Source organism: Cuculus canorus, chromosome 2 (genome assembly GCF_017976375.1).
Source record: "Cuculus canorus isolate bCucCan1 chromosome 2, bCucCan1.pri, whole genome shotgun sequence".
Lineage (NCBI taxonomy): Eukaryota > Metazoa > Chordata > Aves > Cuculiformes > Cuculidae > Cuculus > Cuculus canorus.
Window position 1 is genome coordinate 29,305,813 of NC_071402.1, and position 22,776 is coordinate 29,328,588.

At 39.7% G+C, this 22,776-nt stretch overlaps 1 protein-coding gene across 2 annotated transcripts; it reads right to left on the bottom strand.

The window, feature by feature from the left end:
• Positions 1-7,130: 7,130 nt before the first annotated feature.
• On the bottom strand, positions 7,131-22,168 carry LOC104056801 (carbonic anhydrase 3). 2 transcript variants are annotated; one of them, XM_054059020.1, is made up of 8 exons: positions 22,037-22,168; positions 20,478-20,675; positions 14,192-14,310; positions 13,911-14,003; positions 13,040-13,105; positions 12,176-12,280; positions 11,762-11,917; positions 7,131-8,243 (listed from the first exon to the last, which is right to left on the bottom strand). In XM_054059020.1, exons 1-8 carry the CDS (start codon positions 22,080-22,082, stop codon positions 8,124-8,126), a joined length of 903 nt encoding a protein of 300 aa, XP_053914995.1. In that variant the 5' UTR covers positions 22,083-22,168; the 3' UTR covers positions 7,131-8,123. The 2 variants fall into 2 exon arrangements, with proteins under 2 accessions (XP_053914995.1, XP_053914996.1); XM_054059021.1 differs by lacking the exon at positions 12,176-12,280.
• Between the last annotated feature and the right edge of the window lie 608 nt (positions 22,169-22,776).

The window sequence follows — 22,776 nt, forward strand, 5'->3', positions numbered from 1 at the left end:
AATGAGATCTGAAAGATGCTGTTAGTATGGACGCTATTACACTGATGTATGTGATCATTGATGAGATTATTCTCAGTTTAATTAGACAAGTGAAAATTCACATGCTCAGCACTATGTTGTCACGTACCAGATGTACTCCAATGAGTAAAACCTCTGTACTAGCAGAGCCAATCTGTTAACATAGGAATGAAGTAAACATGTAGCCGTGATCTATATTCACCTGTAAAATGAATTAGTTTGCCAACCGTATCCAGGTCTGCATCAGAAGAAGTGTAAACAGTAGGTTGAGGGAGGTGATTCTGCCCCTCTACTCCCATGAGACCTCACCTGGAATACTGCATTCCGTTCTGGAGTCCTCAACACAGGAAAGACATAGATCTGTCAGAGTGAGTCTGGGGGAGGGCCACAAAGGTGATCAGGGGGCTAGAACACCTCCCATAAGAGGACAGACTGAAAGAATTGGTGTTATTCAGCCTAGAGAAGAGAAGGCTTCAAAGAGACCCAATAGCAGCTTTTCAGAACTTGCAGGGGGCCTACAAGAGAGCTGGGCAGGGGCTCTTTATCAGGGAGTGTAGTGATGTTGATGATTTTGGAGCTGTGATTAGTGAGAGCCTTAAGGGCAACTCTTTTAATCCTCCTTGTTTCTCTTATAAAAGAACTGATTTTAAGCAGTCTTTACTAAAAGAAAATAAATAAAAGGAACCACCCTCACATATTCTATCAGAAAAATCCTTCAAACCATTTTCTGAATGTGGGCAGCAACACTTCATAATAGCAAAGCTGATGGCAAAAAAAAAATCAAAATTTAAACTTATAGAATTATAATGGTGTCTCTGACTAGGTGGGCTGACAAACTTCTTCTTTCTTCTATACAGTATTCTCAGCAATTACAATGTCACTAAGTTATACAACTGTCTCTTCAGTTAGCAAACAGACTAATATTTCAGTCCAGAGTTATAGATCTCCTTATATGTTTGGGTATCTGGAATAGCAGTCCTGCTACTAATGGGATAGATAGAAAAATCTGACTGAATATGGTGTTGGTTTTCGCTCCATAACTACTTGCTTTCCTTGGCTGTCTGATTAGACCACACTATCTGCAGCTGCTCGTATCCTGTTCAAGAATTTAAACAAATTAGCCAGAGCCTTTGAGAACTACCTCTTGAAGAAAGGAAGAAACAAGTTCTAATTTTATTTTGGGATATGTACCTTTTGCTGCAAGGCCACTTCTGTGTCTTAGGAGTTGAGGCAGTGAATTTCTATCTTGGTGAAAAAAATTTTATCATCCTATGTTCAGGCATGACCAATCAGAGCTGTTCTTAGGTCAGCAGCTAAAAGTTGTCCTTTTAAAGCCCTTTTAGGTTTCTGATTCATTAGGTGTACAATACTTACTGTAAAACTTTCTGTGAGATGAAATTAAATGTTCTCCTGAACTAATTTACTTGGCAAGTTTATGGTGTGAGGGAGGGAGGAAGAGAAGAGCTTAATCCCCTCCTGAAAGCAAACAATTAGATTAAATCCAATGATGAAAACACAGGGCCTTTCTATTAGTGAAGGTTCACAGGCTGTTGAGCAGCATTTGATTTGTCAGAAATTCTAGCATGGTCTCTGTGCCAAGAACACTTAACATAAGTGCTTCTAGATAATATAAAGCCTAGTCTGTGAAAAGAAGTAAAGCAGAAAGCTCTGCTAAAACTGATATATTCAGTCCACTCTTATTCTCCAGTGTTGTTTGTCTACCATGGTTCCTAGGGCCAAGAAAGTTGTCTGTCTCTTTTCTCAAGTCAAACAATTTCATAGGTTGTTGGTAACCAAAAAATCAAGAAAACTTTCCAAAAAAGCCCTTTTTGTCTGCTTTCTAGTCCATGTCCTCATTTACTGGCTGTATCCATGCTGATAGTGTATTTCTTTTCAGCATTCCAATACACTCAATGATCATCCATTTTGAAAGTAAACACATTCTTATTTTTGGAAAGCCACAAAACTGATCTAATTGATAACTGTGAATTGCGAAATTGCAAGACGTCCCTATGATATGCCATGCCATCACTTACCAATTAGGTGAGGTACACTCCTGGTTGTCAAGAGGTGGAATTTGACCCTTTCATGGTTCAGGTGTTCTCACCAATTTCACCAGCCAGCAATGAATTCTGCCTTTACATCTGTTCCACATATCTCACTGTCATCACTTGTTTTGCTGTCTGCCCAGTCTTCACCAGCTATTGTCTGAGACCCATGCAGTTCTTCATTGCCCTCCTTTTTGCATTAGCAGCAGGTTCTGCTTCTCCATCTTTGGCTCTTTTAAAGTTAAGGCTGCAGCTTGTAGGCTGGAGAGTGGAAAAGGTAATTAACGTCCTCAGAGATTTCAAAAGAAGCAAAGCTGCTCCAAGCGGATGAGTTTCTTTTGTTCTTGGAAAAGGAAGGAAAAGGTGCTGTTTCCTCAGCTGCTTTATTCTGAAAGACAGCCAGGTGGTAGGCAGGCAACCAACCAGAAGCAGGTTTGGTAAAAGCAAGACTAGCATCACTAGAAGTATGCATTTTCTCCTATGAGTTTGAAATTAGTTGTAGTTTCAGTCAAAATGCTATCCCACAGTAACAAAAAACAGTAACAGAATTTGTGTTTACATAGAATGTATTTTGTTTAGGTATTGATATACATACATATATACATATATATATACACAGACAGTAAGCTATAAAAACACAGAGACACAGGTATATTCAACAGGGAACAGGATTTGAGACAAGGGAGTGAAACATTATCCACAGCCAGACTTCAGCATGTTCCATTAGAGGCATGATGCGTCCTCTAATGACCATGGCTAGGGATTAGCTGCATATTCTTTGCAAGGGATGGTTTTCCCCAGCTGACAGACAGGAAAGTTCAGCCCCGGTGAGCTGTCACTGCTGCCACACCATTGGAAACAGAACAGAACGTCTGTACCAATAATTTCTTCTGACCCCAAATATACCCAAGAGGATGCCTTATTGCAAGGAGCAGAAAAACACATGACAGCCTGATTCCAGCTTGTAAGGACTATGTTTTTAATGAAACAGTGTCATAGAAAACCTCTCCTTTTCTGTTAAACACACCACCACAAAAATCAGAATTGTGGGAGTGAAGTTCACAAGTTTTATTTTATAGCATTGCTTCAGATATTACTGCATAGTCCTATTTGTTTAAATTTTCAAGATTCCTTTATTGTGAGGAGAAATTTGAACTTTTTTCTTTTTTCCAACTAAATCTGAAACTTGAGTAAAATAATTGAGAATTCTTCTCATGGTCTTAAAGCCATGCACATTGCTTGCCAAATACTTAGTTAATATAAAAGAAAGGCTCTAAAGATCTTTCCATTGTTATATAGATCACTAACAAAACTTCCAAGGCATACATTTGAATGCACAATAAATCACATTTAATCAAATACAGTCTTGACCTAAAGCAGATTTGACAAGTCTAAATTCTTCAAAAATATCCATCACATTGATGATTTTGACTCTTCTTTCCCACTAAAATCCATGTCTTTTTATTAAAAAAAAAAATAGATTGATATTTGTATCTATCTCCTCTTGCCTGCTCCAGAGACCTTCGTAAAGTGAGACCACTAGCTGATCATTCCCCGCTCTGCTGCACACGTAGCCTAAGGATGGCTTCTCTGATCAGGATGATGGTGGGGCTATAAAAAAAGTCCATGAGAAAATGGACTTCTTATGTGTTTACCGTGGATATCTTTCAGTCCGACCAAGTTTAGACAGGCAGATCTTAAGTCAAATTTGATGGTAATTCATTTGCACTGTTGATGAGCATAAACATGTCTCTGGTGCTGCGGCGACTCCTATTTCATTCCACATGCACTTTCTTACTCATGTCAAGAGTGCCAGTGATGTGGACTTCTTACTCATGTCAAGAGGCACAGCTATCCGTTTAAAATATTTCATGTTTCAGGAAGACTCACAGCACTGCAGAGCTAGGCTGAGTTGAATTATTTTTGACATCTGCTGCAGATGAAAAGTAACTTAGCGAAGAGACTGTCAATGAGCTTTGCAATGTAGCTGCATGTCTCATTTCTGCAGATCTGTTTGAGATGGACTGCTCCTAGTTAACACTGATATCACCAATCACAGTCAGACATACATGGTGTGCAAAGTTAAGCACAGTAAAACCCCACCCAGACAAAAAGGGAACGTCTTCCCTTTTTACCAAACATTTCTGAACCCAGGGCTCCCTGATCTCGCTCTGCATAGAACTACACCACACAATGAAAATGGGCAAGTAGAAGTGAGGTGTGGGATGTTATTAGTTTAGTGCCCTGCAGTGACCTGAATTCAGTCATACTGATGATTAATTTTTCTTGTACTTACAGAAATCTGCTAGCTAAAAGCAAGGGGGAACCTCTGTAAAATAACAATGTACACAGCCAGAGAGAACAGAAAATTGCCTCAGACATGAACACATTCTAAATGCTGACTCACAGCACCCTGTATTTCCTCCCTTGCTGCCTTGAAAGCTCTTTTTAATCTCGTCATAATTTCACCTTACAGCTCAATTTATAGTGCCCTTACAGTGCAACCCCATTCTTTGGCTTTTTGTTTTCCTTCTACTACATTTTCCGTTTTTTCCCAATGTGTGGTGGGTTGACTCTGGCTGGATGCCAGGTGCCACCAAAGCTGCTCTGTCACTCCCCCTCCTCAGCTGGACAGGGAAGAGAAAATATAACAAAAGTCTCATGAGTTGAAATAAGGACAGGGAGATTACTCACCAGTTACTGCTACCAGCAAAACAGATTCGACTTGGAAAAAAATAACTTAATATATTACCAATCAAATCAGAGTAGGGCAATAAGAAATAAAAGCTAGATCTTGAAACACCTCTGCCTACCTCTCCCTTCTTCACAGGTTTAACTTCACTCCCTAATTTTCTACCTGCTCCTCACCAGCAGCACAGAGAGAGAGGATGGCGTTTGTGGTCAGTTCATCACACATTGCTTCTGCCACTCCTTTGTCCTTGGAGGGAGGACTCCTCACACTATTCCCCTGCTTCAGCATAGTGTGCCTCCCATGTGACAGTCCTTCATGAACTTCTCCCACGAGTCCTTTCTATGGGCTGCAGTTCTTCACAAACTGCCCCAGTGTGAGTTCCTTCCACCGCGTATAGTTCTTCAGGAACAGATTGATCCAGCATGGGTCCCCCATGGAGTCACATGTCCTACCAGAAAACCTGCTCCAGTGTGGGCTCCTCCCTGTCCATGGGTCCACAAGTCCTTCCAGGTCTTCGTGCGGGTTGCAGCCTCCTTTGGGCATCCACCTGCTCTGGCGTGGGGTCTTCTATGGGCTGCAGGGTGGATATCTCCTCCAGTGCCTGCAGCAACTCCTCCCTTCCCTTCTTCACTGACCTTGGGGTCTGTGGAGTTGTTTCACATATTCTCACTCCTCTCTCCAGCTGCAATTGTGGTTGTGCAGGTTTACCCCCCTTCTTAAATATATTATCCCAGAGTTGCTACCACCATCTCTGGTGGGCTCATCTAGCCAGCAGCAAGTCCATCCTGGAGCCAGCTGGGATTGGCTCTATCAGACATAGAGCCAGCTTCTAGCAGCTTCTCACAGAAGCCGCCGCCGTATTACCCCCACCCCCGAACCTTGCTACACAAACCCAATACACAATGACTGCTGAACCATTGTTTTCTCAACCTGTAATCGTTACTTCAGACAGTCCCTTAAATATTTGAAGGGGGTCTATAAAAACAGCCACCAAAAATCATGTTCACAAACTTTCTCCTATCTGCAAATGAGTCGACAGTCCTGAACCTAATTTAGCCTACCTTTCACTAATTATAAATACAGACATTATGAAACCAACTGCATGAAAAGTCATATGGCACTTTCTTTATGGAAGTTACTTTGACTTTAAGTTTCAAAGTTAATAAACATGGCTCTAGAGCATGATGCTGACCTCAGTTTTGTTTCCCAAACCCAGACAGGTCCTTTGCAAAATGTGACTGGGAAACCACTTCATGACTAAAAAACCCTAAGATAACGTCTCAACTTAGCAATATCATAAATTGCAAGAAACATAAATCCTGCTCTACGCTTTAAGATGTGCACCTTAGTTTAATAAAGCATATTATAAAATAACTTCTATTTCACAGCAATTTAGATGTAAATTTAGAAAAGTAATTTTTGCTTCAAAATTCATTTTTTTAGTGAAGCAACATATAAGCAAACAGAGATATACTGCAGAATGGACTGGAGATAAACAAGTAGAAAGCAGAAAGGTGTCTATAGTATTGTTTTTTGCTTATTTTCATGCAACAGGAAATTGCCTTCACCTTTCACCTGAAGGCAGGAAGCACCAGGTATTCTATCAGAACCCTGTCCTGCATGGCCAGTGATGTTCTGCCATTTGCATTCCTGCTCAGAATAACATCACTTACCAGATACAGAATACTTGCCGGTGTTGTTTTGGTTATCGACTGAGAAGTTTTTGAGATAAAGAAATGTTTACGCATAACAGCTTCCTCTGAACTGTAAAGCACAATCCCATGGTCCAGAAACTTTTGCAGTGGGGAGCCTGGAGACAGGGAACTTACCCCGTCTCATCATCTAACTCAGCAATATCCTCCTGCCCTAGAACATGGCAGCTGAGAGTCCAGTCACTGCCAGAGCAGCAGCTGCTTTATTTTTCCAGAGGTCAGTGTAAACCACCATTCAGATTAATGGTTCTAGATATATATTGAACTTTACCACTGTTCAATTAACTTGTGAAGGAGTTGATTCATATGACATTGCAAGAAAAGCATTGTCAAAACAGGTTGATCTCACTAATAGAATAGATGTGGATGTCTTAATGATGTAGCGTATTTAAGATGCTATTGCCTTACCTGTGGTCACATGAAATATTATCAGTACTCTTGTAGTCAAATAAACATCTGAGAAAGATACCACCCATCATCAATTTCCATGAAGGTGTATTACAAAGGACATTGAAAAGTCTCTTTAAAATTCTGTTATTTTTACATGTTTCTGAAATTGGAAAAAAAGCATACAGAACAAAAATTCTTAAGTAAATGTTTATTATTATTGGGTTTTCTAATGCAAAAATACTCTTATTTCAGGTACAGGCTTACAATCCTTGTTTGCTGTTCTTTGTGCCAAAACAAGGGATTAAAAAAACCCTGGTCAACTGCATTTCGATCAGGGGAATCAAACGGTGGTTTCACATATTTATGCACAAATCTCATGGACAACAGGATCGATCATATTTGTACATAAAGTGAGACTCTGCCTCAAAAAAAAAAAAAAACCCAAAAAGTTTAAGAACTTTTGATGTCTTCACACCCTTTTTACATAGAAAAGAAACTTGCATGCATGGAGAAAATATATATTAAGGATATGAAAACCAAGTTCTCAAAATCCATGTCACTTATCTTGCTACAACATTAAAATGAAAATCAGTCTTAATATGGACAATCAGTTGTGACACAAACAGAAAGAGCTTTTCTTCTGTTCCATAGTTTTAACTACATACAAATCAGTGAAAGTAATTTTCAGAATAGGCCTCTGCTTCAGCAGTCCATTAAGAAGTTAAAAGCTTATTTTTTTATCAATGGTAATGAAGCAATTTTATATCCTTTCATTATTTTATGCGACTATCAAATACCAAAAGAGTGCTCTCCAAACATGCCTTGCACATTAACTGGTGCAGCTCACATCAGGATATGGATAATGCTGAGAACAACTACTGAAAAACATGGTTTTATGCTGAAAACAATTACTCTTCTTAACTGCAACCTCTTTAGCATGGAATAAAGCAAGTATCAAGAGATGTGGGCAATAGGAAACAGGTTTTTAGTTGTTAGTAGCATCTTCTTCCTTCATTTGTGCTATTAACAAAAGCTAACGTTAAAGCAGTTATGAAAAGCCAAACAGATTCCGTACTTCTATTTTAATGACAGGATTTGCCTAAGTAAATGTTATCCTCTAAAAGTGAAAGTCACATTTCACTACTTAACGTTTCAGTCTCTGGACCTACAGCTGGAGTTCTGTCTAAATGCAACAAAGGCCACAAAACAAAACCATCTCTTAATTCCAGAGGTCGCCTCATTCAAGCCAGCCTGAGCCATGTCCTAGAGGAATGATGCGCTCACCATCCTGAAATACCGAGGCTGAGTCGGGCGCCAGTTGTCAACCAAGGGGAGATCAGGTTCATTCTCAGCATTCTTAGATAGGCTGCGGAGCTTCGCCATCTGCAGAAGAGCAAAAATTGAAGTGTACTGATGGAAATCCCTTGGGATAAAAGCCATAGCTCAGCAATTAAACCAAGGCATTTGGCCCAGCCCCAGAAGCTGGGAAGAAAGTCCTTCAAAGTTGTGAAGATGTCTCACCCCATCACCACAAGAAGTGTACTCGTGTGCTTTTCCTAGAAGTAATATTCTTAGAAAGAGTCAAACCAGAAAAAATAGTCCTATCGGAAAAGGACTGTGAAAACTGCTGCCATTTACGTACTGTTTACAGAACTATGTACAGACATAGAAACTGTGGGAAGTGGTCATAAAATGCAGAAATCAGCCTATGCCCTAATAAACCTCTCCTTCTCTAACCCTGCCTTAGCGTCTGATTGTTAAGAAGCATCTGGAATGGCAAAGTGTTAAAGCTAAATTATAATCTAATTTTTCATATCTGTGGTGGGTCTATAGTGGAGGATATATCTGCTGCAGAGACAAAAAAGTCCTTTATTAACAACGGTTATGTAAGTCCAGATAATGATTTGGTCAAGTTTCAAATGGTTTGTAAACATGGTCTGCAGCCTGACTCTTCTTGGCCATTTTAAACCAAGGTATGTTTATTGAGGGATGCCATAAGACATCTGCCCGTGCTCTTCAAAACTGTATAATGCTCTTCCTCAACCGCTTTCTGATTTTCAAAGGATGAAACACATATACCCACCTACAGATGCATTATGTCACTGCCGTGCACAACATTAGACAAAAAGCATATCAGCTGTGATTCAGACATTTGGCACTTCCCTGACTGAACAGCTTACCATTAAAAGGATACATACATATTCCCATGTGTACACTTGAAAATATAGCCCAATGCATGGCATACATCACCTTTATTTGAAACTAGCTTCAATGCGCTGATGTATCTGCCTTCTATGGTACAGAGTTCAGTTCCAGTGGAAGCAGAACTTCTGTCTGGGCTGTAAAAGCTGGGTTCACTATTACTATACTAATTCCAGTTTATGGTCTGAGCTAGCTTAGGCATCTCAACACGACTCTTCACTACATGGCTCAGAAAAGCCAGCTATCTATTTGCCTGAACAATCACGAGGTCACATGTATTACCAGTATAGTTTGCCTTAGCAGGATTACTCATCTGAAATTAAATTTCAGATTTTAGATGAAGAATAATTTGTATGGGAAGAGTAGGAGATATTAATACTGATAATGTAGTATTGGAGAAGAGATTGCTGGGTTTATTATTTGTGGAAGATCTGCCCTACTCATTAAAAAATGAAAAAGAAGCATATATACAGGCTATAGCTACGTACAGGTGAAAAAATTAGTCTGTAAGTGGACAGAGTCATTCCACAGTTAAATTCCTATCCTTTCATCAAAAGTAATCTGAGCACTTAGCCATCCACTCTACATCTCATGGGGATTTCTAGTGAATTGATTTTTCCTGCAGAGTACTGGTTCACAGTGACTGCACATATCCTCATGGCTAATATAATATTACCATCTGGCTGCAAAAGCATCCAAGCAATCCACTGTAAATGCACACACACTTAAAATAATTACTATTAATGAGGCTGCCATGGTGGCACACTTTCTAGGATTAGAAGTAATTCATAACACAATCCTCGCTTATGAATACTTTACTTAGACTGCAGGCACTCTGGAGGCAGGAAAGTGCTTCAATTTTATTTGTATACAGTACCTCGCATACACTGTCAATTGTGCCTGGAAAGCAGTTATCTCAGGATAAAAGCAAATGCCCAATCTATATGTTGTAATTTCTTTTTTACCTTAAATACTCTATTTTTTTCTAGAGTAGGATCAGTTAGATAACAGTCTCCATGTTTCCCAAAACTCACTAACTTAGATAAACTAAAAAAATGCCATGACCCAAATACAGCGGTGATCAAAACATCTTTTCATGGAGGTGGATCAATGATGTGATTAGTTATTCCTTTAAAAATGCATTTTAAATCACAGATGCTTAGAAATTACTACAACGATAGTTTTTCCCAACAACATCTCTAGCTGATCTTCTGTAATATAAAACTCTAGGCAGATTTATTTTGTGGAAACCAATCAGACCATATTTGTATTTTTCACACAACTACCAGCTTCAAAATAGCCCATATATTTTAATTTTCAGATGGACAAGGAAGCAGGAGGCAGATAAATTCAATAAGCTGTGAGAATTAAGCTGTAAGTTATATGAATACTTTACCATATTTCACCTCTTGCCAGCTAAGGTTCCCATCACCCAAGTTCTACTTTTTAAAAGATAAAGAGCCTCATAAATATGAAGTACCAGAAAATAGATTTTATTGATACATGCACATCAATCAATACAATGCAACACCTTATCACTTTGAGAACTTAAATGAAAAGCTATGTGTCTATATACAATATATACATAATATGTCAGTCACCCGATTAATGTTTATTTTCTCACTATCCTGGATCTTGAAATTTGAGATATCATGTCGTAGTCTGCTGAGCAGAGGAATAATCTCAAAAGAGAAAACTGACCTGTATGGTATGAGTAGAATCATAGGACAAAAACTAATTAAAAATGGCTTTCAGATTTCTTAAATGGGACTGAGGGGGAATGAGGATTAACAAGAAATACTTCTCTGTAGTAAGTGATCAGAGAAGGCTTTCAAATTAACAGGAAATGATAGTTATCTGATGCTGCTCTTGTTTGTGAAAACTTAGTTGGTAGGTTCCTTCCAGAAACATGCATGTCAAGCACCTGATAAAACACTTCTGTAATTTTATTGGTTATGTAATGCCATCTGAAATGCGGGGCAGACAGAATCACCAGTCCCATTAAATCTGTAATCTGATGTTTTTGAAAGAAGCATGCAATAAGAGGCACATTTGCATGGCAGAATGTTCAAAAAGTTGAAAATGCTCAGTTGCATTACATGAGAAAGCTAGAATCCCGCTTCATTCAGTGTACAATGTAGTTAACTTACTTGACTGTCTGACAGCTTTTCACTGCAGATGGGCACTTTTTGAAAGCAGCTTTACTTCATAATTTATCCAGTGATTAACCTCAAACATTCATCATGATATGCAATGAATGCTTTACGTGAGGAAGCTTCAGGCAATATAAATCATTGAAAACAATCCTGCATAATCAAAGTTGTTGGTGCAGACCTAACATAAGCTTTAGCTAAATGTGTCGATGTTCCGATTTAAATGGTTGCAGAATTATACAAGTTAATGGTTTAAGCTTTCTTACATTGGCTCTTGGTTTAATGCAGTGTTTTCAGCTCTATGTAAAATAAAAGGTCTGAACCACATCTAGCTCCCTCCTTTCCTACTAGCAAGAGTTAATTTTGTTAGAAAACAGGGACTAGGAAACAAAGAACTACCCTATTCTTTAGTTGATCCCACAGAGGCAAGAACTCTCATGTATAGTAACTACTGCCTCAGACTATTTTCCTTCTCAAAAGAATGGGATCAGGCAATGGCATGTAACTAAAAAGGAGTAGGTTAAATATTACTTATTTGAAGTTTACCTGGTCTGAGCTAACTGTGATCGGCTCTCTAAGAATAATCCAGGTGATGCACTCTTCGCAAGGTGGAGTAGTGAAAGACCCGTGGTATGTCCAGTAGTCATGAGATTTAGGGAAAAGAATGGAAGGATCGAAGTTTGGAAAAGGAACTTCTTTTCCCTTTAAAAAAAAACAAAAACAACACAACAAAACCAAAAGGAAAACTCTTCAACAGCTTCAAGTTTAGGTAATGAAGTAGCTCAGGGATTTTAAGAAACAGTGAGTGACTCAGATACTTGAAAGGAACTAAGGAAACTAAACATACATCTACACAATATATAACAAGGTGCTGTAAAGATAAGTGGACTGAATAAGCCTCACAGGTGGGCCCAGAGAAGCATGGCACAATGTACAATTAAACAATGCTACTTCTTGTACCTGAGCTAACTCACGTGAAGCAGCAACCAGTACAAATGTGCTTACGAATTTCTGTGCAGAAATAATCTTCCTTCTGGCCTCCTTTTTTATGGAAATTCTGCCTGTCTATTGAATATTGGATTAGGTCACCATACAATATAGTGGGACAGGTATACTAGATTTATAATGTTTGTGCTAATAACAAACAGTTGCTATGAAATCATAGAATCATAGAATGGTTTGAGTTGGAAGGGATCTTAAAGATCATCCAGTTCCAACACCTCCCACTAGATCAGGCTGCCCAATGCCCCATCCAACATGGCCTTGAACACCTCCATGGATGTGGCATCCACAACCTCCCTGGGCAACCTGCTCCAGTGCTTCAGCACCCTCATTGTGAAGAATGTCATCTTGACGTCTAGTCTAAATCTTCCACTCTCCAATTTATAGCCAATGTACATTTGTGGTGGTATTCTTATCACATAATGTTATCTTAGACACCGATGTCTAGCCAGAGGCATTTCCAGAGGTCCATTGGGCAGCCTATTTAAAGACTGAATGGACCAGTTTCCAAAGCTGCCTTTCTTTTGTCGCCGACCATTGAGGGAATAAAACTTCATGCCCAGTTTTTAAGTGAATAAAGTCTGGTGAGATGACTCATTTTCACAAAATTATAAGACTCGCTAAAGCCAAAGAAGACTCATATGTAAATGGAAGAAAGGACTTTTCCTGTTAACGAAAAGCTACCGATTTTTTTTTTTCACATGTATATTCTAGCAGTGTGGCAGAGCAGAATTTGAAAACTAGAAAGTCATGCCTCTTGATTTTTCTTTTTGTCCTGAGAATTTGCAGCAATCTTCCTGCAATAAAAAGACCAACGCTTACCTTTGTTTTGATAGCATTTATTTCTTCAAGAATTCTCTTCATCTCTGGTTTGGGAGTTTTCCCCACCTGTAAAGAAGAAAGCATGAGCTAACCAAAGAGTTCTGCTCAATCAGTTTTCTTCTTTCTCTGTTTATATCCCAAAAGATATTATATTAGGAAATTGTACCAGTAGAGAAACTCAGCATCATGGGTATTTTCACAATACAGCTATTCCTGTTGACATAGATTTTTAGCCTAACAAAGATAAACAACTCTTCAGACACAAGTGAAGAACTTGAATCAAGCTTCATTCAAGTTTGAAATCCAGATTTCATGGTACTATCTACTCTTTGTAATGCTGATCTAGACACAGATATCCATCTTTCTATCTCTAGCGAATATTAAATAAGACAGAGCAAAGGCTAATATTTCAGGCTAAGACTGCCTGCTCCCAGAAGGATTTTAAAAAAGGATGAGCTGCATGCATTGTTTGTAGGTTAGTTTTGCCTGGGAGAAAATTCATGAAAATCCTAGGTGTGGTATCTGTCCTTGAAATCAGTCCACTATTACACAGATGACAGCTGCCTGCTGTTGGTCAGAGGGCCACTCTTGACATTGTGTTCCCAAAACAGAGACGAATATACCTGGATTTACATCTTCCACCAGCCACATAGTGGCTACACAACAGGACAAGTGTGTGTAGTACTGGATACCACTTGAAATTATAGAGCTCATGCTCTACAACTTGGAAAGCATGCATTACTTTAAGTCAAGACCTTCAAAGTGGTACAATCCCTATAAAACATATTCAAAGTGTTTAGTTTTCTTAACCCTGTAAGAACAGAAAACTCTATATTAGCAGTACAAAGAAGGGTTGCGTGCTTCTACTTACTTGCAAAAATATGGCCAGAACAGCTATTCCATCAATTCTTCTCACAGCATCAAGGTAATTACTGTATTTGGGATTCCAGTGTAACAAATGCAGCTGGAAACAAAGAAAAATATGTAAAAAAAATCCATTTTTCAATAGCAGGTCATCAGAGGCTGAATTTAGACACAGATCAACAGAGATCTCATTGAAAAGCAGAAAACTAAAAATTTTTTTCCTACCTGAACAATAATGACCATAGCTACTTTACACTGTATTTTAAAGTAAAAAGTGATGAGTCTTACCTCTCCTGCATATCTCACTCCATTCACAACATGCTCAGAGCCATGGTCATCAGATGAACCCCAGTGAAAGTGAAGTTGACGAAGCCTGTAGACTCCTTGAAGTGGGCCACCTCTCAGCACTGCAATTGATAATCTGCATCAGCATTAGACTCTGGTATCTTCCAATTTTTCAAAAAGAAATTTAAGTATTTTTAAAATATTTATGTACATATTTATTGCACAGATGTTCTATGTTCTGAGAGTACTGAGTACCTCTTGGAAACCCGCACTGATTTTAGCAGCACTACAGGCAATCGGTTTCAGCTACATGCACTTACAGGCAGATGAAAATTGTTTGTTTCTAGACTTCCATTATAGTGAATCAAGATCATTGTTTTAATTGAAATGCATAAATGTGCATCTAATACCTTTTGGGATATGCCAAAGACACTTAAATGGAACTGGAAGATGCGATACAAGCTCTGTAGCAGAACCTGGTTTTTTTTAAAGCAGTATCTGAAGGCAAGGTGAAATAAATTGTTATCAAAAATGGCATGAGATAACTATGATGGGTAACTTAAGTAAGACCCTAATTAGAACTGTCAAGCCTCTAGAACTATTGCGCTTGCCTTAAGGTAGATGCTCAACAGATGATGATCTTAATTGCTCTTTGGAGTCCATTGATTAAGTGTGACTCCATCTCAGCTGACTAGAATGTGAGTTTAGAGACATAATGCACCTAGATGTAGGTGTCTTAACCTCCCCCAAATTCCTTCTAATATCTACCTACAAAGCCCACTAAACCAGCCATGACTAACATGAACAGAAGTTTTAGACAATAAAGAAATGCCCATAAAATGCTACAAATTGAGCTTCTACCTATGATGCTGCATGAAAAGAAAAGCAAAAAGTTTAAAGAAGAGCCTGTAGGCTCAACCATCGATATACAGGCAGACAGCTTGTCCCTTCATCCTCTGAAATACTGCATAATCCTTTTCACACAGCTAGCTGAATGGCTGAACTTACTTCTAAATATTTGAAATGTGGCATTTCTGTTCCTGTTTCTGCTCTACAGGAAGTACCAAGATGGCCACAGCAGACTTATCAAACTAACTCCCTTAAACTTGCAGTCATTAAAATAACATGGCCCAGCTGCACAAATATATAAACCAGCCCAGAAAAACAGGAGAGAAAAGTATTCACTCCTTTTTGGTACCTTATTACAAACACCCATCCCATTGCTCAGAGACGGACTCTTCTTATATGGGCTTGCACGTCGTCCTCCTCCACCAGTAATTTATACCAGACAATGTCATGTCACTCTGAAGCACTTGTTCAAATCGTGTTCCTCCATCCACATTGAAGAACAGTCTATCACAAAGTAATCCTACATGGACACATGTGGCTGTCAGCTTCAGTAAAAAAAGCTCACTTTTCATTCGATCCATCGTAAACTGAGCAGCATGAGACAGAACTGCTAATAGAAGTCCTCTCCATGCAACCAATGAGGCAGACATTTGTCCCAAGGAGGGCAAGTGTTGTGCTAGAGGACGTAACAAACATGAGAAGAAACTCTACATCTCACTCTGTAGGTTTGCATAGCAAACCGAGGACGCGATGCAGTTTCAGTGGAGATGGACACTCCACTTTATCTTAGTTAGCAGCGTGCCCTTAACGAAAGAAATGTAAGAAGAAGGTTTTGAACTAAGTCCACCCATTTGCTGAGCAGCTTAGGTAGGGGTCTGGTTGTTAATCTGCACTAACATCAACTGTCATCTATCCTCACTAAAGTAAAAGTGGCCAAGTTATGTCTGTACATATGCCTTTGCTGTTTGCTGCAAAGGCACACTGTGAAAGTCAAGTGGAAATACACAAGGAGCAGCAAACAGACTCATGAGTTGAGCTGGGTTTACAAACACAAGAAGAACTGTTCTGCTAAGATTTATGATCCTCACATCCTACTAAATTCATAAAATGAACTGATAAACCACAATGAAATTAAATTAGTATGGTATTACTGCCTCACAATTGAAAAAGATACATTACCTTTGTTATGCTGCTTTATAACAGAACCTAACAGTGCAGTAAAAAACCCACAGCTTTTTAATGTCAGAATCACATTTTAAATGCTCTAAAGAAGCCTCTGCTCAAAATAGGATTTCTGTAATGAAGTCCACTGCAGGGATAAAGTGTATTTCTTAAAAGCTTTGGGAACACTTTACATAGTTCTCACTGGAATTTTCTTTAAGTAAATGCATGAATAGACATGCAGAAGAATTACATTTGCTTCTATTTGAACTTTGAGCTCTGATGGGGACTGACTAGGAAAAAGAGAAGTGTCTATTAGAATTCCATCAGCGTGCCACCACACACCTTTTCACCTTCATGCCTGTTGATCAGAGCCTGTTCATCAGTGACATCTCACAAAACCTTTGATCTATGGCAGGGGTGAAATTTCCATCCCCAGGGGCAGAAAACTGACAGTCCATCTTGTTACTGTATTCTCAGCAGGTCCTTGACTGTTCAAGCATTTTTATCTCTTAACAATTGCATGGAGGTCCAGTTAATGGAACTCAGCTCCTGAATCGCCCATACTCGAACTCTGCAGTGCTCATATTAAGATTCGATACCTTCATGCAGACACTACAGATGATAGACATGTTAAACGCTGAAGGAGGAACTTAACTTTTCTGGTTTTAGCACTATGCAGAATAGCTGTCAACTGGTACACACCACATCTACACAAGCACTGAGATTTAGCTGTGCTATTCTTGAAGCGTTGACTGACTTGTTCCAGTTTAAATTCAGTACACAAAGTGTTAAACAACTTTTTGCAATAATCAACCACAAAGTGTGTCTATGCACAAACTTTCTCCAGTTTTAATTAGTTACTGGATATGTCACTGTTTCAGAACCAGTCAACAAATGTTTATTCACCAGAAGCTGGTAATCAAAGCCTCGTTTACAAAGTTAAGAGATTTACCACAGATTGGTACTCTAGGAAATGCTGTCCAGAAGCACTAGTCATGCTAAAAGAGACTGATAAGGAACAAGCTTTCACTACTTACAGTAAAGGTCTCTATTTTTTGCTTTCATTGTCCACTTCCAAAGGCAAACATTCCTTTGACACGAAATTGAAAGATTCTCCAAACAGCATCAAGGTAACCTTGTAAGAGAGCGTGCCTGTGCTCTAAGCCCCTAAATGTCATCAGTTAGAAAGCCAATAAAAAGAGAAGTAGGAATCCGTTTGGCTGATGAACTCCCATAGAAAGTATCAAGGACACAGAACCAAAGTGAAGAGATGAAGGCAGGCATTTGTTTGACATAGCCTTGATATTTCTCTCCCCAGCTGCTGTGTCTGGGTCCCAGTTTATTAAACAATCGTTTATTAAATGATTGAATGCTTTGATCCAACCATCTATCTACAGGTATTACAAAGAAAGCCAAACGGCCATAAATTATAAGGAAGCTACAGATCCCACACAACACGATGACAATGATTCCGCTAGTTAGGTGGCCTCAGGAAACACCCCCAGTACAAATATTTTTAAATTTTAAAAGCAAATCAACTCTCCCAGTATAAATAAAATTGCAGTCCTAATTCAAAACAAAACCAGAAGCACTGCTGGATCTAAAAGAGTATCTGAGTTGTTATTCAGGCCCAAAACCATAGCAGTGGTAGGCTGCCAAATTACCCAAGTTACTATGGGTTTTATTGAGACCATCACAAGGGCAGAACAACTACCTAGGAGAATTTTATTTCAGCTCTCAGGTCTTTTCTGTATTTTGAGACTCCAGCCTCCATCTGCAATGATTTTACAGTGCTTAAGGTCCTTCTTCCACACAGCTATGGTCAGACAGGCAACTGAATCCACAACGATCCAGTAACTTGCATAGATAGGCAGCTTAGGCATGACACAGCTCCTAAACATGGTACCTGTCATCAAAGCTTGTATTGCAGGTTCTTACAGTCAACCAGACTTCATAAATAGTTGCAGATAGTTTTTCCAATTCCTTCCACTAGACAAACACCAAAAAGAACAACAAAAAGGCCTTTTTTAACATAATACCTGAATTACATTTGATGGTACTTTTTCTGGAAGCTCCTCCCTAATCATCTGAGTTTAAGAAACTGCCCCGACAGTGAATATTCAAAGCATTCCTGGCAGAGAAGTCACGATGAAAGTAAAACTTGGAGACATCCCAAGTAATTAGTTTTATCACGCATTTTTGCAATTTATTCAGCCATCCATTTCACCTGTCATGAATGAAAATCTAGATATAACTACAGATAACAAACATGTATGACTACTCTAAGTGGAAAAAGTCAGGAAAATAAAGGAAGCCCTTAGCTTTCTGGTTAACTCAGAAATAATTCAGAATTCAGAAATAGATACAAAACCAGATAGACAGACAGGTAGAACACTTTTGTTCCAAAGGAATAAAACCTTCGTTTCTCTATGACTGCTATTACATCTGTATGTACTATGCAGAAGGTGGTTCCTTTACATAAAGAATAAGTCACTACATATTCTAAAAAACTTAAAACATGTTCAAGTCAGTAGGAGTATGCACAGTGGAATTCGTCTTGCAATTAGCGTTATGAGAAGGAACACCACCCACAGACTCTGCAGGCAGCAGTATAACAAGAGACATAACAATAAACACTAAATGTTTCTTGCCTTCAGAGAGTTGAGAAATACACCTACTTTTTTTCCAGTGAGTCACTTTTTATTTCTGAGATCAGAACACACCACTTACTGAGCAGTTAATCTGAAAAAATATTCAGAACGTTCCAAAACTTTCTGCAACCACCATGCTGCATCCATGCTGTAGATTGCTGTGCCTGATACTCCCTCCCAAGCAAAATCTGAGTAATTGTAAAAATAACCACTTTGACATTTATGCAGAAGATACAACCATTGATACATTTGATGATGTTCCAACAAATAAAAGAGGTGGTAAAAAATGGTAAATAATGACCATAGAGGTCTTCTCATACACCACAGCTACAACTCTTTATTGACTTGTGTTTTCTAACATCAATAATAGTTTTGTTCAAATAACACTAAAGATTCCCACTTTGCCAGAAAAGTAATCAAACTCTTGACAGCAAAGTAATTTGTGAGTTTTGATATTGTATTGACTAGTCCAGCTTAGATACATTTTGATCCTCGGTGTTCGTGAAACCCAAGTCATTTGTTAAAAAATTCATTACAATAATTCCATGCCCGTAGTTATTTGAGATCAATGAACCAATTAGTAAAATTCCTCCTAGTAATTATTGCTGTCAATCCTAGTTACATTGTGATGAAGATTAGAACTTTTAATGCAGTTAAGAAATAAATCTGTACACTGTGGAAAACAGACTTTTCAGTATTTTACTGAAATTGACATTTCTTTTTCCTTTTCTTACTATCTCATTTACTATAAATAACAGCACAATTCTGTTGACCTTGATACAAGAATAAAGACTGAGGTATGCATTGGATTTTTCCTTTTTATCTCAGTCCTAATGCAATTTCATACTTCTTCCAGTAATGTTTTTCCTTTGAAATATAGCCAACAGTATTAACATGAAACCTCAGTGGTTCTGCCAACATAAACTAAATATTTCTAGCACCTGTTAGAACAGACATATCTTTTCAAAATATATAACCCAGTAACCCTTAAAAGCTTTGCTTTATATGTGCAGCACATTTCATGTTGTCGTAACCACGAGTGGCTAAAAGATTTTGGACACTAAACCTGAAACACTGGAATTTCTTAGCCCTATAATCTTCATTAAGACAAAACCTCATGAATGCCAAAGGGAGTTTTAATTTGTTAAATGCCATGACTTTGTGGCAACATCTGGTTCATAACTTCATTCATCAGAAATTACATGGGTACAGCTTTCAAATATTGTAACTTCAGCCATATACACAGTTAAAGATGTTCTGCTGGGCATCTCAAATAGCATTTAATGGAGAAATTCAGTCGTCATAGATAAAGCCTGAACTCCTTGCTCCTGGAAAGCAACAGAACTGCAATGGCTTTTTCAAGCTCAGAAATTTACTTAACACCTTAATTCATGTTGCACCAAGCTTCTTTACAGCTCTCTCCATCCTTTGATTTTAACTATAGACTTTAAAAGTAATCCCAGACTTCTCTCAGCAGTTGTGTAGGGCACTGGAGTCACAGAAATCTGTATGTCACATGCAGGCACCCAGAGACCCTCGGAAAGCCATGAGCATTCAGAACACCCTCTGTCTTCCAAGAAACTTGAGAAATAGCCATAAATTTCATATATGAAAACAAAACTAACCTGATCTATCGAAAGAATCATCAAATACAACTCTGCAGGTCTTCCCATTATTGAGGATGGTCTTAGCTGCACCAGGATCGTAACTAGCAAACCATGGTAGTAGGGAACGATCATAATGCACGTCTTTGTTATTAATTTCAATAGGTGACTGATGGCGCCCTTTGGCAATTGGGTAATTTTTGTGCCAGTGATCCGGTCCTAGAAACAACAGAGAAATATATTGAAAACCTCTTCCAGCTAGGTATGAATTATACTTGTATTACAATAAATGGAAGCTTGGGTTTGCTTAGCTATAGAACACCAATAAAATGTATAGAACACCAATAAAATAAGTAGGTTACTAATCACCTGGTTGTTAGTCATGACCTGTCAAGAAAGGTCTTTTCTAACCCAAATAGTTCTGTAAAAAGCAATCAGAGCATTGTAGTTGGAACATTAGATACTGCAAGTCATTTTATTGAACCTAAACTTTCACGGCAGCCTCGGGACTTTCCTTATTAGAATTAGAATACACCAAGGAAGGAAACTAGAGGTGTGTACTCCCAAGTCCAGCAGGAGCTAGAAATCTGATGGGATACACCTAAACAATTCAAGCGTGGCATCAGGTACCCATCTGGAGAGAGAAAAGGCCACAGATATCTGAAGAAGGCAGGAATTTGAAAGGTGGATTTAATTACTGTCGTGGTTTTATCAAGAACTTCTGGAAAAAGCCTAATAGAGCCCATGCTGCTCTTAGCACCATGAGAAGCACTTATTCACTGGTAAAGTATTGAAAAGGACAAAGTCTTTGAAGCAAAGACAATAATATTTTTATTTTACAATTTGGCTCTGAATCAGATGCCTTTCTAAAAAAGTCATCCCATCTTACAAAAGCGGTGGGTATATGTACTAGTTTTAGACGAAGAACCATGTAAGTCCCCAAAAAATGTTTACTTTTTCAGGTTATCCAACCATATCTGGAGACTCCTTTCAGGTTATCTCCTGACCTAAACAGCTATATCCTACAAGACAACTGAGCAAATCAATACATTCTCGCATCCCTAAGACAGGCTATCTCTTAACCTAAACCAGCTACATCTTACTCGGCACCTCAACGAGCTACATCTTACTAGACAACTAACCATATCAATAAATTCTTGCAACTGTAAGAGCATATTTATTATTCCATGTTATTTATCCATGCCTCGAGATTGTACTATCTCTTGATACAAGACAGATTTATATGACAAGATGAGTCAACATCCAAACCAGCTGCAGCAAAACTTATCAATTAATTCTCACACCACCGTGGAGAAGGAGGAGCCCTCCCGGCCCCTGCAGGCAAAGGGATGCTCCGCAGACGGGCACTGCTCCTCCTGCATCCCTACAGCTGGATGTTAAAGCTATGTCAAGTTCTAGATGGCATTAACAGCAGGAAACCTGACAGTTTAACTTCTGCCACGGCCTCTCCTTCCACCACCTTCGCTCCTGCCACCTCGAGCCTCGCCCGCCCGCCGCCCACGCGGGGGGACCTCCTGCTCTCCGGGCCCGGGCTCGGCTGCCGCGGGGTCACCGCTCACCGTTGTCGCCGTCGTAGCCCCACGGGTAGTAGTTGGGGTTGATCATGGTACCGCTGCCCGCCCCGGCGCAGCCTCCCCCGCCGGCTCCGACACGACGGTGGCCCGGTCTCACGGCGGCTTTTTATAGACCCCCGCCAAGCCCGTGCCCTGCCCCGGGCAGAGAGGGGCACCGGCCCCGGGGCGGGGAGAGCCTCGCGCCGCCCTCTCGGAGCCGCCCGCGGGGACCCGGGGCTGCGGGGGAGGGAGCCCGGGGGACCTGGAGAGGGGAAGGGGCTGCTGCCGCCATTCCGAGAACGGAGTCTCCAGGGCCCCCCTTGCTTTCTAACTCTCCTCACCGAAGTGTGAGGCCAGGTGCAGCTGGGCAAGGGTTCCGGGATAATGACTCAGTAACAACTGGATAGTCATAGAATCACCAGGTTGTAAAAGACCTCTTGGATCACCGAGTCCAACCCTTCCTGTCTGCCACGAAACCATGTCCCTGAGCACCTCATCCACCTGAGCACTTCGTCCACCCGTCTTCTAAACACCTCCAGGGATGGTGACTCAACCACCTCCCTGGGCAGCCTCTGACAGTGCCCGATGACCCTTTCTGTGAAAATCTTTTTCCTGATATCCAGTCTGAACTTCCCCTGGCACAGCTTGCGGCCATTCCCCTTTGTCCTGTCCTCTGTCACCTGGGAGAAAAGGCCAGCTCCCTCCTCTCTACAACCTCCTTATTGCTCTCTACAACCTCCTTTCAG

What these genes read in the sequence shown, in the direction of transcription:
- LOC104056801 (XM_054059020.1), bottom strand. Translation starts at nt 22,082, where the DNA reads ATGATCAACCCCAACTACTACCCGTGGGGCTACGACGGCGACAACG. An exon ending in GAGTGAGATATGCAGGAGAG is followed by an intron (nt 14,004 to 14,191) that starts GTAAGACTCATC and finishes CTTTGTTTCCAG; the next exon opens with CTGCATTTGTTACACTGGAA. An exon ending in TTCTGGCCATATTTTTGCAA is followed by an intron (nt 13,106 to 13,910) that starts GTAAGTAGAAGC and finishes TCTTCTTTACAG; the next exon opens with GTGGGGAAAACTCCCAAACC.